The 17,065-nt window shown below is 37.9% G+C and overlaps 1 protein-coding gene across 1 annotated transcript in view; it reads left to right on the forward strand.

Annotated features, from left to right (window-relative positions):
• The window catches only part of ENTPD1 (ectonucleoside triphosphate diphosphohydrolase 1), a 31,414-nt gene extending 15,007 nt beyond the window's left edge, over window positions 1–16,407 (forward strand). The window contains exons 4-9 of the mRNA XM_044662646.1: window positions 732–891; window positions 1,711–1,950; window positions 4,374–4,634; window positions 11,754–11,867; window positions 13,288–13,425; window positions 16,028–16,407. Coding sequence (XP_044518581.1) covers window positions 732–891; window positions 1,711–1,950; window positions 4,374–4,634; window positions 11,754–11,867; window positions 13,288–13,425; window positions 16,028–16,234 — 1,120 coding nt within the window. The 3' untranslated portion in view covers window positions 16,235–16,407. The remainder of the gene's footprint in view (window positions 1–731; window positions 892–1,710; window positions 1,951–4,373; window positions 4,635–11,753; window positions 11,868–13,287; window positions 13,426–16,027) is intronic.
• Window positions 16,408–17,065: the final 658 nt, after the last annotated feature.

Consider the following 17,065-nt stretch of genomic DNA (forward strand, 5'->3'; position numbering starts at 1 on the left):
AACAGACAAATCAATTCAGGACATATAGGCAAAACAAATTCCAAGTATATAGGGATAGGCACTTACACATTCTTAGTACAATGTCTCACATATATTACATGCTTAATAAATGCTTGTCCATTGTCTGACATATTGAAGAGTGGTGCAATCAAATCAGTAGCATTTCTATAAATCACCAACAATGTCCTGCAAGAAGAGATAGTAAGAGATAACCCATTTAAAATAACCCTGGATAGAATAAAATACCTAGGAGTATATCAGCCAAAACAAGCCCAGAAACTGCATGAGCATAATTATGAAATACTTTTTGTACAAATAAAATCAGATTTAAATAGTTGGAGAAATAGTAATCATTCATGGATGGGCAGAGCTAATATAATTAGAGCAATAATCTTACCTAAAATAATTTATTTATTCAATGCCATCCCAATTAAATTGACAAAAAATATTTTATTGAAATAGAAAAATAATAACAAAATTCATTTAGAAAAACAAAAGGAAGGTCCTTTTGAAAGATATCACTTGAGCTGCCACCACCTCTTTCTAGGGCAGACTGAGGTTGTCCAAGGGTTGGAGTCCTTAGCTGGTTATCTTATCTCTTCTTCAGGGCTAGGGAATTTCATTTCCTGGTCTTAATTTGTCCAGAGGTTCTTGACAAAAAGTGGGTATGGGAGGTTGGGACCCCAGGATTAGAAGCTAACAGAGAACTGTTCTTTGTGTTGGGGGGCCAGGCTGGAGAGCAGCGACCTGGCAGACAGAGTCCTGGCAGCTGTGAGACAGAGCCTCACTTCTTATCCTTTTGATTTCCAAGGGGCCAGGATCATCACTGGCCAGGAAGAAGGTGCCTATGGCTGGATTACCATTAACTACTTGTTAGGCAAATTCAACCAGGTAATATTGATCCTCTAGGATGTGTGGAAGTGGCTACCTGGAAACCAGCACAGTTTGTGTCCAGGGAAGTATATATATATCTCAGTGTCACTGCTAAGAATATGTGATTATCTTGGCATCGTCAGTGCCTAGCTTTTAATGTCTGGCACACAGTAAATGTCAAGTAAATACTTGTTGGTCGATATATAAATTTGAGCTGAGACTTCAGAATGAAATCTTTCTCTAAGAACTACTCTTGGGGGACCAAAGTATATCTAGTCCTTATGAGGAAATTATTCTTTGAGTGATTTGTATCACACAATAACCTTTTCCAAATAACCTTTCCCAAAATCTAGCAAATTGCAAAGGCTTCCTGTAAGGAACTCTTGTCCAATGACCAGCCTACCTTACAAAGTACTATCATCTGAGGTCCAGCCTAGCTCTGTTCAGTGGGGTTCATCAGCAGGCAGGCCAAGAAAGGATGAAGTTTTGGGTCTATAACATTTCCATTGAGGTAGAGGGGTGACAGTCTGTTTTAGTGGAGAAAGAACCCACACTGATGAAGCCACAAACCCCTGAAGCACTGATCTAATGGGAGAGCACCACAGAATAGAAAAATCTCTTCCCCCCAATATTTACTGAGAACCCCTCTTTTCTACCCATTTATTTTGGCATGGACTCCATCCCTCTCCCAAGGTTGTGCCCAGCCTTGCCCTTGGTCCCCTGCTCCTTTTCCTTTCTATACCTGAGTCTAGGAAGGTGAGTGTCACAGAGCATAGTGGTAGGTGCAGAGACATGTGCTCCTGACTATAGTTGCATAGTAAGCTTTGTCTTTTTCAGAATATCAGCTGGCTCCGTTTTCTGCCCAGAAGAGAAGGTCCTCAGGAAACCTCCGGGGCCTTGGACCTTGGAGGAGCCTCGACACAAATAACTTTCGTGCCCCTCAACGAGCAGATTGAGTCCCAAGACAATTCCCTACACTTCCGTCTCTATGGCAAGAACTATGATGTATATACACACAGCTTCCTGTGTTATGGGAAGGATCAGGCTCTCCGGCTAAAACTGGTCAGCAATATTCAGGCAAGTCTAAATGATTCCAGATCCTGCCTCTTCCACATCTGTGAGCATGACCTCACATCCTGTTTTCTTCACACATTATTTTGTCTGAGGTTGGGCTCAGCAGTAACCCACCCCCGACCCGCCAATCCTACCCCTTCTTTCCCCCCCTTTCCCCAAAGACACAACATTTTTGGCAGATTATCTGACAAAATTTGGTGAGCCCTAATTCTGACAGTTGTTTTTTTCCAGTATCCCCTCCCCTTACACTTCGCACATCCAACACATTTCTTTAGTAGATCAAAGATTTAGAGCTAGAAAAGAATCTTGAGGATTATTCATTCTATCTCCCTCATTTTATAGATGGGAAAATTGAGGACTAGCAATCTGAAGTAGGAGGCGACTAGATGGCTCAATGGATAGAGTGCTGGGCCTGGAGTCAGGAAAATCTGAGTTCAAATTCAGTGTCAGACACTCACTAACTGTTTGACTCTGAGCAAGTCACTGAACCTCTGCTGTCTTTATCCACTGGCAAAGGAAATGGAAAACTATTCTAGTATTCTTGCCAAGAAAACCTCATACAGAGTCATGAGGAGTCGGGCACAAGTGAATGGATGAAAAACAACAATGCAATTTGCTTATAGGAATAAAGAAAGTAAATGGCAAAGCCAGGAATTAAATTGAGCACCTTCCATTTCAAATCGTGTTCTACCCCTCCCAGAATATCTGCAACCATAATTTTAAAACCTTCGTTTAGGAAATGAATTTTCCAACATTACCTGGGAAATTACTTCTCCCTTCTAGAGAACTGTCGATGAAAATGGCTTAACAAGAGGTGATATGCTCTGAAAAGGCCAATTGTGGCTTTAACCTACTATGGGTCACAGAGCAATTAAGAAGAAGAAAGAAAAAGAAGAGGGAAGAGTTGATTTGAGATTTTTTCATCCTTTGAATGTTTTTTTTTAATCTTCATTTCATAAATACAGCAGAAGGAGGGTTGTTGTAAAAAAAAAAACCCTGTTGATGAGGAACATTTTAGTAAAAGCCACTTTTAGTCAATTAGGAACATTTTAATAAAAGCCACACAGCTGACCTTTAGAATTGCACATCTAAACATTTTCTGTATTTAAAGGCATGACAAGCTAGACCTGCTCAGCTGGCTCCCAATCATCTGTCTTCTCTTTTCATTACAAAGAAATACTGGATCCCTAAGTCACTTTCAGCCTTTCTCTTCCAGGCTCTGGCCCTCATTCTTTGCTTTTATCCTTTTTTAAAAAAAATAAACTCTCAATCTTCTATCTTAGAATCAATAATAAGTATCAGTTCCAAAGCAGAAGAGCAGTAAGGGCTAGGCAATGGGGGTTAAGTGTCTTTCCCAGGGTCACACAGCTAAAAAGTGGATTTAAAACCAGGACCTCCCATCTCTAGACCTTTTCAATCCACTGAGCCACCTAACTGCTCCCTGCTTTTATTTTTATAGCTCTCTCAACTTATGCCAAATGAACCCAGGCTCCCTCCAACCTTAGCATCATAGGATTATAGTTTTAGGGTTGGAAGGGTTCTTAAAAAACTATTAAATCCTAGATCAAGGAATAAGGCACAGAGAGATTAGGTAACCTTCTTGAAGTAGCATTGGTAGTAAGGAGGCAGCAGGTGGTGCAATGGATAGAGCACTACACCTAGAGTCAGGAAGACCTGACCTTAGACACTTTACTAGATGTGGAACCCTGGGCAAGTCAGTTAACCCTGTTTACCTCCATTTCTCACCTGTTAAATGAGCTGAAGAAGGAAATGGCAAACCAGTTGAATATCTTTGCTAAGAACATCCCAAGTGGGGTCATGAAGGGTTGGACATAACCGAAATGACTGAACAACAAATATAGGTAATAGGGAGCACAGCTGGATTTTGAACCCTTCTGACTCCAAAAATCAAGCTCTTTCACTTATACTATGAGATAAAAGCATGCGATTTTTAGCTGAAATTCTGCCACAAACCTTTGTACTCCATTTTCTTAATGCCACAGAAAACAAAAACAAAAACAAAGCTGTAATATTTTAGCATTCTTCATACATACTTTTGTTCCATTTTTGTCTTCTGGTTATTTGTGTGCATGTCATATTGTCCTAAGAGATTATAAGATATTTTAAGACAGAAACTCTATTTTACTTATCTTTGAAAGTACCATTATGTGCATATTAAGCACCTACTAAGTGTTTAATATATATGATTGGATAAATGACTGGCTATATTAGCCCAGTTCTGCTTAGTAAGGGTGAAAGGATCAGGGAGGGCACTAATAACAACTCTAAGTTCTGCTCCTACAAAAACAAAACAAAACAAAACAAAACAAAACAAAACACCTAAGATGTATTTTGTGAGACCAAGTTTTGGTTCCTTCCCTTCTTGTGACATTGTAGGTCATGGATTTCTATATTTTCTCATATAGGATGCAGAGAATGAAGTCTTAAATGAACCCTGCTTCCACCCTGGCTATAAAAGAGTTGTGAACATAAGTGAGCTCTTCAACACACCCTGTATCAAAGAGGATGAGAAATCCCTTAAGTTTCGGAAACTTGTTGTAATGGGCACTGGAAACTACTCAGCATGCAGGCAGAGCATTCAAAAGATCTTCAACACCACCTATTGTCCTTACTCAAGGTGTTCTTTCAATGGGGTTTTCCTACCACCCTTACAAGGAGATTTTGGGGTAAGTAGAGGAAATGATTTGGCATTTAAGATCCAAGTTTTTAAGGAAGCAGAAATGATAGCCACAATTGAATGCTTTTCCTGAGAAAAGAGACCCAGGAATCAGTCACAAGAAGACTTTCTTTCAGTTCAACTTTGGGCAGAAGATTTTTAGTCATGGTATAGGTAAAGGCTGATTTTCCTAACTATGTGGAATATAATTAAGAGCTCTGCATTTCAGAGATTCATAGTCCGCTGGGCTAAAAGGTTACAACCCTTCCCTTATTGAGGATAAACAGTTGGTTGGCATTCAATCTCGGTGACCTCATATTTGCTGATCACTCTTGTGGTAGTGATAGAAAACCAGACCTGGCTTCTGCAGTAATTTTGATGAGGTAGCTTCAAGAGAGCAAGAAGGTAACATGACTTAAGCTCATATGCCTTCTTTCTTATCCAGGAAACTCATCACAAAAAATGGGGCAGCTAGGCAAGAAACTAGCATTTTTTTAATGCTTGCTATATGTATGCTAGCAACTGTACTTAACTGGTAAGCATACAAATGCAAGTGAAAAGACAATCCTTGCCCTTAAGAACCTTGCATCCTTTTTAAAGACCCTTAGCTTCCATCTTAGATTGATTTGAAGGCGGAAGAGTGGTACAGGCTAGGCAATTGGGGGTTAAATGATTTGCCCAGGGTCACACAGCTAAGAAGTGTCAGAGGACAGATTTGAGCCCAGGACCTCCGGTGTCTAGTCCTGGCTTTCAATCCACTGACCCCACTTAACTGCGCCCCCCCCCCCCAAGGACCTTATATTATAATGGGGAAATATAATAGATAAATGAGAGCTGGAAGGGGAAGACCAGGGGGGAAGAAGTTCCTTGCTTTGTGAGAGGCATTGAAGAAATAAAGACCAAGAAGGAAGGATTGAAATCATTTTCTTATGCCACTTATTTTTTCTTAGGATTAGGACAAGACTGCAAGGGATCCTTTTTTTGCTGGGAGGGGCTTCTGGCTCTGTAAAATGGCCTTAAAGAAGGAGGAGAAAGCTAATACTGCTGGTCAGTCTTCAAATGGAATATTGCAATGATTAAAATGTAGGCCAGAAGGAATAAATTCCCTCACTGGTTTTGCCATTATATTTGTTATCACCACATTTATGGTTTCCATTTAAAGATTTCATGGTCTTTCCCCATGTTTCTATAGTGGCCTTTTCTCTCTTGAACCAGCAAAAACCATCTAGTTGACTGGTTAGAACGCACTGTTTTATCATAGTCGTGGGGTTCAGTTTACATGTTTAGCCTCACATTACTTGGCTTGACACAGGTTCACATGGATTAGGATTTCAGAGACATTCCCCATTTCTTGGGCTTGGTTTCTCCTTCAGGTCTAGTGTCAGAGCTATTTGTCTCAGCTTCTTAGGTCACTGTAAAAGCAAGGCTCTAGGTTCGTGCTTTGACTTGGGGTGAAACTTCTCATCGCCTACTCAACCAAACACTATCCCAGTAGTTTCCAATGATTCTGGCTATATAATTAGCCTGAATCAGACTCTCTCTTCTCTGAGCATAAAGCCCCTTAAACAACTCTTGATCTAAAAGCATCTTTCTCCTCCTCCACCCCAAAAGTTTCTTAAAATAGCTGTAATTTTCTTCACAACTTTCCCTTCCTCACCCACCCACATCCCAGTGTCATCAGTCTAAGTTCCATTCTTTCATCTTCTTCTCCTCTCTTCCCAGTATCTTCTCCCAATATTTTCTTCTTCTCTACATCAGCATTAGCAGAGTCATTGACATCTCCAAAGTCCTATTACATTTAAATTATTCCAGGCCCCTCCAGCCTGAGGTTTTTCAATCCACATGTGATTTTACAGCCTGAGATTCTTTTGTTTTTACCACAGTTGTATTTGAAACTTATGACCTCATTCTCCAGATGTAAATAGAGTCTCAAAGGCTGTCACTGTTTCTGTCATTTTGATTAAATTGTTCTTTTGGACTGCTGGACTGAATCCTATTTTGTAGGCAAATTAGAAACATCTCAAGGAAGAAGGGAGTAAGTGCTTGAGCATCTGCAGGGATGAGATAATGAGATAATTTTTAAATTACTTTTAACGACATCTGTGAATATTAAGTTAACAGCACAACTAGGAAAGCAGAATTGACTGGAACATTGTGAAGAGGAATAAATCACAAATCAAATTCAAAGATTTCTTAGTGAGATTTATTAGAATAATGGTATTCCCAAAAGAAATTGGGAAAACCACTATTGTGTAAACTATTTAATTAAATTCAAACAAAGTAAATTTCTAAAGAATATAATCCAAAGGGAACCCTTTTATGCAGATTCCTAGACCAGAAAGAAATTGAATATTTCATCTAGTTTCAGGGATTCTGGGTTTAGCATTCTTTCAAAATAGAACGAGAAACTATAAGCTATTTCTGGAGATTAGGGAAGGAGGGAGGAGAAAAAGCAAGCAAGGAGGGAGTGAAGGGAGGAAAGCCTCCACTCCCCCTAAAATAGACAAATGCAAAAGATACATACAGATGAATACATGCAGCTACCACATCTTAAGGAGTATTTTTCTGGTTTTGTAATTCTAGAATTTCAGATTTCAGTGATTTGGCGGAGCAGGTATTATTTTGAAATGAAGCCTGTCTAATACCACCAAACAATTCCATTTAAACAAGTTGAGATGACCCCCCCCCCCCAAATTCTATGTTTGTTCTCTGAACTATAGAAACCTGGTAACCAATTTATCCAAGAATGATCAGGCTCTGAGAAGACTGGTTTATATTACCTAAACTTATTCAAGCCTGGTTAGTACCAGAAAGCCAAATTGTTAAGTCAGAGAGAAATAGGTTCCAGGGACACGTTGTCATGCCAGCAGTCAAATATGTCCTTTTGCTGGCAGGAAAAATTATGTGGATTTAACCAAGAATGTTGCTTTGTCAATAAGAAATCACAGGTATGATAGTTTGGATAGAAAGGTGGTATTGATTAGTGGAAAGTGTTAGACATGAAATCAGCAGATACTTGAGTTCCATTCATACCTCTGACACTGATTAAGTGACCCAGGGCAAGTCAACTTAATCTTACTCTTGGACTTACATTTACATACTTACATTTTGACCTTATCTTGGTTTCTGCAATACTCTTTTCCATTTTTTTTCTTTTTCATAAAACTAACTGCTAGTTTTATTAGTTTAATGGAGTATTTTTAACTTTAAATTTTATTAATCTCTTGATTTTCAGGGTTTCCAAGTTGATGTTTAATTGGTGATTTTTAACTGTCAAAATATTTTAAGCTCAACACTTTCAGTTTCTTCATCTATTAAATGAGAATAATAATGTTACATTACTTATTCTCTAGCTCCCACTCTTTTGTTTTCCTCTAGACTCTTAAGATCTAAGACCTCCAGTCTTCTGTTTGCACTTGTAATGATTATATATCATTCAAATATGTTTTTGCAGCAGTTTGCAATTAATGATTAGGAATCCTTGGATTTATGTGTGTTTCTGGGGAAAGGTGGGACATCTTCATTTACTTCTAGGACACCATTTCCTAAATTATACTTTGAATAATTTAAATAGGCATTTGATGAGAATTTTAACCTTAGCATTATTTTTTATTTGAAATATTAAATGGGATTATGCATGGGTCAAAAATATTATTTTGTTATTTTTTAATATGAGCATTGGTTTAATTATTTTTATTTTGTTCTGAAATTTCCCCAAGTCCCCTTTGCCCCAGGGGAATTCTGTACCCCAGAACTCCCAGACTTTCCTTTATGGTTTCTGTCAAAAAATCTCATTTTTTCCTTTAAAAAAATTCTTTTTTTAATGTCATGTGTTAACTTTTTTTAACAGTTAAAAAAATTTTAAGTTCCAGTTCTCTCTTTTCCTCTCTCCTCTTCTCCATCATTGAGATGGCAAGCAATTTTATATAGGTTAAAACATATGGTCATGCAAAATATCTTTCCATGTTAGTCATGCTGTGAAAGAAAACACAAATCAAACAAAAAATGAAAATAAAAGAAAAGTTTTTAAAAAGTATGCCTCTATCTGCATTCAGACTTTGTTCTTTCTATGGAGGTGGATAGCATTTTTCATCATGAGTCCTTTGAGACTGTGTTAGATCATCATATTGCTGAGTCATTCAGTTGATCATTGTTACAATATTGCTTTTTCTATGTACAATGTTCTGGTTCTGCTCATTTCACTTTGCATTAGTTCATGTAGGTCTTTCCGGAATTCTCCAAATGCATCTTGCTCATCATTTTAAGAAATGTTTTATTTTTCCAATTACATGTAATAATTTTCAATATACCTTTTCCAAACTTAGAAGATTCAAATTGTCTCCCTCCCTCTATTTTTCCCCTCTTGGAGATGGTATGCAATTTGATCTGAGCTATGCATATATTATCATGTAAAAAATATCTCCATATCAGTCATTGATATAAGAAAATTCTCACATAAAACCAAAACCCCTAATAAAAATACAAAAAAAAAAAAAACTAAAGTGAAAAATAGTGTGTTTTGATCTCCGACTCTAACAAGTTCTTTCTCTAGAGATGGATAACATTCTTTATCATAAGTCCTTCAGAATTGCCCTGGACCATTGTACTGCTGAGAATAGCTAAGTCTTTCACAGTTGATCATCATACAATATTGCTAGTACTGTGTACAATGTTCTCCTGGTTCTGCTTATTTCATTCTAAATTGGTTCAGCTTTTTCTGAAATCATCCTGCTCATCATTTCTTGTAGCACAATGGAATTCCATCACCATCATATATCACAATTTGTTCAGCCATTCCCCAGTTGACAGACAGCTCTCCTGTTTCTAGTTCTTTGTCATCACAAAAAGGGCTGCTATAAATATTTTTATACAACTTTTAAATCTCTTTAGGATACATACCTAACAGAGACATTACTGGACCAAAGGGGAACAGTTTTCTAACCCTTGGAGCAAAGTTCCAAATTTTCCCTCCAGAATGTTTATGTCAATTCATGATTCAACCAACAATGCATTAGTGTCCCGATTTTACCACATCTCCAACATTTATAATTTTTCTTTACCATCATATTGGTTAATCTGATAGGTATGAGGTGGTACCTCAGAGTTGTTTTAATTTATATGTCTAATCAAGAGTGATTTTTTCATATAATTAATAGCTTTGATTCCTTCAACTGAAAACTGCTTATATTTGTATCTTTTGACCATTTGTCAATTGGGGAATGGCTTATATTCTTTTTTCTTAAACCTTTACCTTCTGTCTCAGAATCAATACTGGGTATTGGTTCCAAGGCAGAAAAGTGGTAAGGGTAAGTGACAGCTAGGAAGTGTCTGAGGCCAGATTTGGACCTAGTACTTCTCATCTCTAGGTCTGGCTCTCAATCTACTGAGCCACCCAGCTGCCCCCAATGACTTGTATTCTTATACATTTGACTTCTTTCTTTATATATTTGAGAAATGAGGCCTTTATCAGAGAAATTTCCTGTAAATTATTTTTCACAGTTTGTTGTTTACTTTCTAATCTTACTCAAATTGGTTTTATTTGTACAAAACCTTTTAAATTTAATATAATAAAAATTATTCATTTTACATTTTGTAATGCCCTCTATCTCTTGTTTGGTCATAAATTCTTCCCTTCTGTTTAGATCTGATAGGTAAACTATTCTATGTTCCCTTGATTTACTTATAGTTCCACCCTTTATGGCTAAATCATATACTCATTTTGACCTTATTTTAGTATACGGTTTGAAATACTAATCTCTACCTGGTTTCTACCATACTGATTTCCATGCTTTTTTTCTCATAAAACTAGCTCCTAGTTTTATTTATTAGTTTAATGGGTTTTTTTAACTGTTAATTTTGTTAATCTCTTACTCTTTTCAAGATTTCCAGGTTGATGTTTAATTGGAAATTTTTAACTTGAAACATTTTATCTCTACACTGTTGAGTATACAATTGGAGATACGGTGATTCATAGTTTTCAATCAGAGAAGGCAAATCTTTCCTTAGCTGAATGTATTATTTTCTTTATATAATGTGCAGGGAGACTGCTAATTGTAATAGCTAGCATTTATAGCTTTTAAGCATTTCGTGCTTAAAAATTGCTTTAAAAATGTTATCTCATTTTAACGTCACACCAACCTCAGGAAGAAAGTGCTACTATCATCCTCATTTTACAGATGGGAAAACTGAAGTAAAGAGAAGTTAATGGATTTGCCTTGGATCATTGAGCTAGTAAATGTCTGAGGCTAGATTGGAACTCATCTTCCTGACTCTGAGGAGCTAGGTGGTACAGAGGATAGAGAGCCAGGCCTGGAGTCTGGAAAACTCATCTTCCTTAATTCAAATCTGACCTCAAATACTAGCTATGTGACCCTGGGCAAGTCATTTTTCCCTGTCTGCCTCAGTTTCTTTGTCTGTAAAATGAGCTGGGGAAGAAAATGGCAAACCTCTATAGTATCTTTTCTAAGAAAACCTCATTCTTCCCACCTCAGTCCCCATTTTTGTGTACTTTCTCTTTCTTTAAATTACTTTGAACTTGCTTGCAAAACACCTTCCAAGCAAATATAAGCTGCTTGAGGAAGAAGACTATTTCTTTTCTAGTCTTTCTATCCTGGAGCATGAACACAGTACCTTGCACATAGTAGGAGATCAATATTTGTTGGATTAAATTGAATTAAAAATTCATTCCATGCAACTATTCCCTAGGTCCTGCTTGCTGACTCATAGGACTCTTTCTTATCCCACTCAAGGCCCCTGACAATTTTAAAATGTCATATGTACATTATAGTCATAGCAATTACTATATATAGTTTACACAGAGAGGGATCATTTCATTATATTTTGCTTCTTAGAGTTTGAAGGTCCATATCATTCTGGAAGCCTGTAGTTTCCTATCCACTAAATGAAGTCTTTTGGATTTCTTGCCAATAGGTTTTCTAATCCTCTCATTTCTTTTTGCCCTGGGGGACACTGTTCTTTTTAGGAAGACAGGAAATAAGACTCGATGCCCTGTGACCTTCTCAGATTTTAGACTGGGCATTCATTGCATCTCAGTCTTCTGGGCGTGAGAATTTTTCCCTTTTGCCAGGCATGTTGGATTTTGTTCATTCTTTCTCTCTTCCTCTCTCAGGCCTTTTCTGCCTTTTACTTTGTGATGGACTTCCTGAACTTGACTGAGCCAGGTTCTTCTTTGGAAAAGATGATTACCAAAATACAAAACTTCTGCTCTGAACCCTGGGATGAGGTAGGTAAGATACTTCTAAAGCACAGTAAGATTTGCAAAGCACTTTACACAAGTCATTTAATCGTTACAACAGCCCAGTGAAGTAGTACAGGTAGTATTATTCTAATTTTACAGATAATGAAACTAAGGCTGAGGAAGGTTAAATGACTTGTCCAGGGTCCCATAGCCAATAATAATTATTTTATAGATGATTTAGGCAATTGTATGACTATTTGACAGAGCAACAGACTATTAGAGCTAGAAATGACCTTAGGCATCCTTTAATCCAAAGATCAGTAAACTATAGGCAAGCAAAAAGCTGCTGCTGATTTTTTACTCCAGTTTGGAAAAAACCGCTGTAGGGACAGTAATCTGGAGAAATGAAGGAAAGTATAGATGAGTGAAATCTTCTGAAAATAAAAAAAATCTTGCTTTTCAACCACTTCCCTCATTAGATTTTCTACTAGATTTGCCAAAATGTGGCAGAATTGGATTTGAATTCCCCTGTTTTGATATCCCATTGAACTGGGTCAGGATTCTCCTATTGTCCTTAAAATCTCCCCACTGGGAATTCCAGCTCCCTGTTCTTCTGGACAGGTGAACAGCCAATTCTCAACTGTACATGTCTTAATTGTCTTTGCCTTTGGCTTTTCTCATTCCTGATGGCTCCTAATTCCTCCCTTATTAATAAGAGTTGGTAAGAGAAAAATCAAAGCAGGTAAAACAACTTTTATTTTTCTACTTTTTAGTACATTTGGTAAAAAAAAAGTCTGGTGAAGGAAGAGGTGAAAATATGAATTTGTATTTTCAGTTGACTCAATTAATTCATACTTTTTCCTTTATTCCAGATAATCTGGAATATTACAGAACGAGGCAATAATTCTAGACTCCACAGAAAGGGATCCTTAATAAATAGGATCCAAGGTCTATTCTCTTGTACCAATGGAAAAATAGTCTCACCTGCATTCCTAACTGAGATAGGACCTTAGATTGAGAGCTAAAAAAGTCCTTTAGACCTAGTTTAGAGGCTTTTAACTCAGGAACCACAGACCTCAAGTAGTCTGTGGGTAGATTTCAAGGGGGTCTCTGAATATGGATGGGAAAGAAGTATTTGAATATTTATAATTGGTTCCCTTTGTAGTCCTCAGTTTTTATTTTACGTATTTAAAAACATTATTCTGAGAAAGGGTCTAAAAACTTCACCAGACTGCCAAAGGAGTTCACGTCACAAAAAAGGTTACCTTGATCTAGTCTAGTCCAACCTCCATAGCTCAGCCTTCTGCCCTTTTCAAAGCTGAGTTTGGGGACTTTCTGTTTGCTTAATTTGGGGGCTGTAATCCCTATTACCTTACCTTTGATCAGCACTAAACCTGGAAACTAGTTCTCTTGATAGGTTTATTGTATAGTCAAAATTTAAACTCTCCTTCTCTTCCTTTCAAAGCTAAAAACACAATTTCATAACATCAAAGAAAAGTACCTCAGTGAATATTGCTTCTCTGGAACCTACATTCTTACCCTCCTACGGCTAGGATATGGATTCAGTGAGGACAACTGGAAAGATATTCAGTTCATGGGCAAGGTAATCAGTATATATATATATGGGGAGAATGAGATTTGGGGGGGGGGAATTATGGATTTTTAAAAAATGGATTTTTTTTCTTGGGCATCACCCAAATCATGGTTTGGCCCATTCTAGATGGCTATTTTTTTTTGTCTATTTGGCTGTTGTTTTTTATTCTAAGCAAAAGCAGGTATATTGTCTAACTCTTCCTAGGTTTTTCCTCCAGCAATCTGTCTGTATTGTGGCCTAAGCAAGATCAATCCATCAGTCAATGAGTATTTTTTAAACACTTACTTTGCATTAGCCACTGTGCTAAGGTTTCTAAGCACTGGGGATACAAATAGAGACATAAGACAGTAGTAACTCTCAAGATAGATATGATCTAATGGGAAAAGAAAGATAAACCTACCATGTTTCAGGTACTCGGAAGTACTTCACAAATATAATTTCATTTGACCCTCATGACAATTCTAGATGATAGATGATATTATTATCCTCATTTTATAGTAGAGGAAACTGAGGCAGAGAGATTTTAAGTGACTTGCCCAGGATCAAACAGCTAGTAAATATCTAAAGCTATATTTGAACTCAGGTCTTCCCAAATCCAGATCTGGCACTTTGTACACTAAGGTACCACCAGCTGCTGCCTTCCCTCTATCAGGTGCTTTATGATTCCGTAAAAGCACTTTCAAAATCATGGTCACATTTGGGGTTCACAGTAAACCTATGAAGTAGGTAAGGGATGTATAATTATTTCCATTTTATGGATTCAAAAAGTGAGACTCTGTTACAACTAGACAGCACTAGGACTTGAAATAAGGTCTCCTGATTCCCAAAAGGCCTCTACAATCTGGCTTCAATCTACCTTTTGGGCTTTTTGTACTTAACTCTCCTTCATGGACGTGCCAGTCAGATTTGCTTCCTTGAAGGTCAATCTCCCACTGCCATGCCTTTATTCCTCATACTAAGAATGTACTTCCTCATCCCCTCCTCTTCTTGGAATTTCTAGCTTCCTTCAAAACTCACTTTAAGTGCCCCTTTCAAGAGGAAGCATAAAATCTTCCTAAATTGCTAGTGCCCTTTTAATCTTTATTGTTTTTATTTTTCTATGCCCATGTTACTCTCTAATGGAATGTAAGCTCTTTGTGGATAGGATATATTCCACCTTTGCTTTGTATCCCTGAGCCTAATGTATAGTGCCCGATACAAGGTTGGAGAAGCTTAATAAATATTTTGTTGAATTATGAATTATCATAATGCTTTTAGCCACTTTCCAGATTAGCCAATGCAGTCATTCGTGGAAAAGTACAGCCTTTTAAAAGTAAAACATTACTCAAGATAAAAATTAGAGTCAAACAACAAATGCAAGAAGAAACAATTTCTTTGAGATTCTCAGTTTGTTATAGCGTATGAAACAAAAAACTCTTTAAATAAATGTAGTTACTTTAACTTAAGAGCTAAAAAGTCCCTTCATCACAGGAATATCAAAGGTTCGATGGCTGTCTTACAGAGAGGGTCTGATAGTTCTGTTACTGCTGGGTACATTACATGTATCTAGAATCCCCAAGCCTCTAAGAGAATCTTGTGTGTGTGTGTGTGTGTGTGTGTGTGTGTGTGTGTGTGTGTGTGTGTGTGTGTGTACTTTTCCAGAGACACATATCCCTCTCTCCTCTGGCTTCCATCCTAACTCCAATCATGTTATGATCAAGAACTCTATGCAGTACATCACCATATCTCCATTGCTCTTCCAACATACTCCAGCATTCCTAGAATGAGGCTGTGTACTTCTTCAACATATCATAACTAGTTGTCCAAAGGCTAGTGAGTCCTGAGCTAACTTACATTAGGCATTGAGTGGTCACAGGCAAATGTCCAGAACTATCAAGATGCTTGAAGGGCCTATTAGGAAGCATTTACTTGGTACCAGGCATTACATTAAGCTTTGGGAAAAAGACAATTCCTGCCCTCAAGGAACGTACATTTTAATGGAGGAAGGCAGCAAATAGAAGAAAACTGGAAAAGGAAGAATTGGGGAGACAGGGATTGAAGGTGACCTGGCAGAGAAAGTCCAGAGTATAGCATAAAGAGGAATGCCAGAGGGCCAGAGGAGTCAAGCACCCCAAACCAAGAATATCAATTCCAAGGAGCCTGACCTTCCATTCTCCTAAGTGAGAAAGTATTTTGGATTGCTGCTAAGACTCACTGCTGAGACTCACTAGGGTCATAAAGTCCTAATCCTTACTTTCTAATCCCTTGTTACTATCTACTTGTTTTAAATCAACATAGACAGTTAAGAATATAAAATTTGTAAGCTTAGAAAATGTTACTGGGATTATGTTTCATCTAAACCATCTTTCCTCAGAAGCCACTCATACAAACAGTAGTTATTTAATAAATGCCTATTAAATGAATGAATGAACAGTCTCTAGCTATAATGTAATAGAATAATTTATTATATATAATAGTATAACATAATAATTTATAGCCTCTGCCTATAAATGTGGATAAGGTTGTTTAATGATCAGTACAGAAAGATCTTGGTGTTTTATCTTTTCTTAAATCAAACCTTGAATAATAAAATTTCCTTATTGTTCCACCCCTCTTCCCTGTTTGTTTCCAGATCAGTGGAAGTGATGCTGGATGGACCTTGGGTTACATGCTGAACTTGACCAACATGATCCCAGCAGAGCAGCCTTTGTATCCACCTCTCTCCCATTCGACGTATGTCTTCCTCATGGTCCTCTTCTCCCTGGTCCTAGCTGGTGTTTTCTTCATTGGATGGCTTATCTTTAGAAAGCCTTCATGCCTCCAGAAAGGAACTGTATAGCAAGTCTAGCTGAGATCAGCTGGGTTAGAGCATGGTTGAAACTCTTAGAGGGCGGACTTTTCTCCCTCCTGCACTTTCATGCTGCACTTCTTCATGGGGGTCAATCTTACCAGCCCAATGCTTCCCTTGACTTCTGCTGCAGAATTTTTCTCAGGAGGGTATCTTGCCATCTGTGTCCCATGCTTCATGGCAGAAATCCAGCATCTCCTTGTGATTCTTTTCTTTTCACCTTCTTTTTCCTGTGTGTTTTATGCCTTTGTGGGTCACAAGGATTCGCCATTTTTTCAGAACTTTCCTTTATTGGACAGCTCCATTTATTTGGAAGAGAAGAGATGAAGCTATGAATTGTCTGCAAGTTACTTATGAAGGCCAGTGGGATACACTGGGAGGCTCCGGTGGCTAGACAATGCCTCATCTCAGGAATTGTTTAAATTCCTGGGAATTTCCTTCTATTCTCCTGCCTCCCATTTATGAAGACAAGATGGAGCCTCTCTCTGAATGGGGCAGAGACCAATGGGCCGGAGGAAAGATCTTTAGACTAGGCCAAAGTTTATTAGGGCCAAAGAGTATCACACAGTCATTCTCTGTGGTAGTACGATGCTTACCTCAGTACCATACTGTGTCACCACTGGGATGTGAGTTCCTGGGGGCAGCCCCACGTCTGCCAGTAGAGTTTGTTTTTAGAGCTGCTAAACATACAAACATACTGGTCCTAGGGAACATGTCATGGTGGATGTGTGTATGTCAAGACTAAAGATATAGTTTCAACTCAGGGTGGGGAATAAGTGTACTCATGTTTCACAGCTTACATAACAGGCCTTGGCGTGGGAT

Source organism: Gracilinanus agilis, chromosome 2 (assembly GCF_016433145.1).
Source record: "Gracilinanus agilis isolate LMUSP501 chromosome 2, AgileGrace, whole genome shotgun sequence".
NCBI classification, from domain to species: Eukaryota; Metazoa; Chordata; class Mammalia; order Didelphimorphia; family Didelphidae; genus Gracilinanus; species Gracilinanus agilis.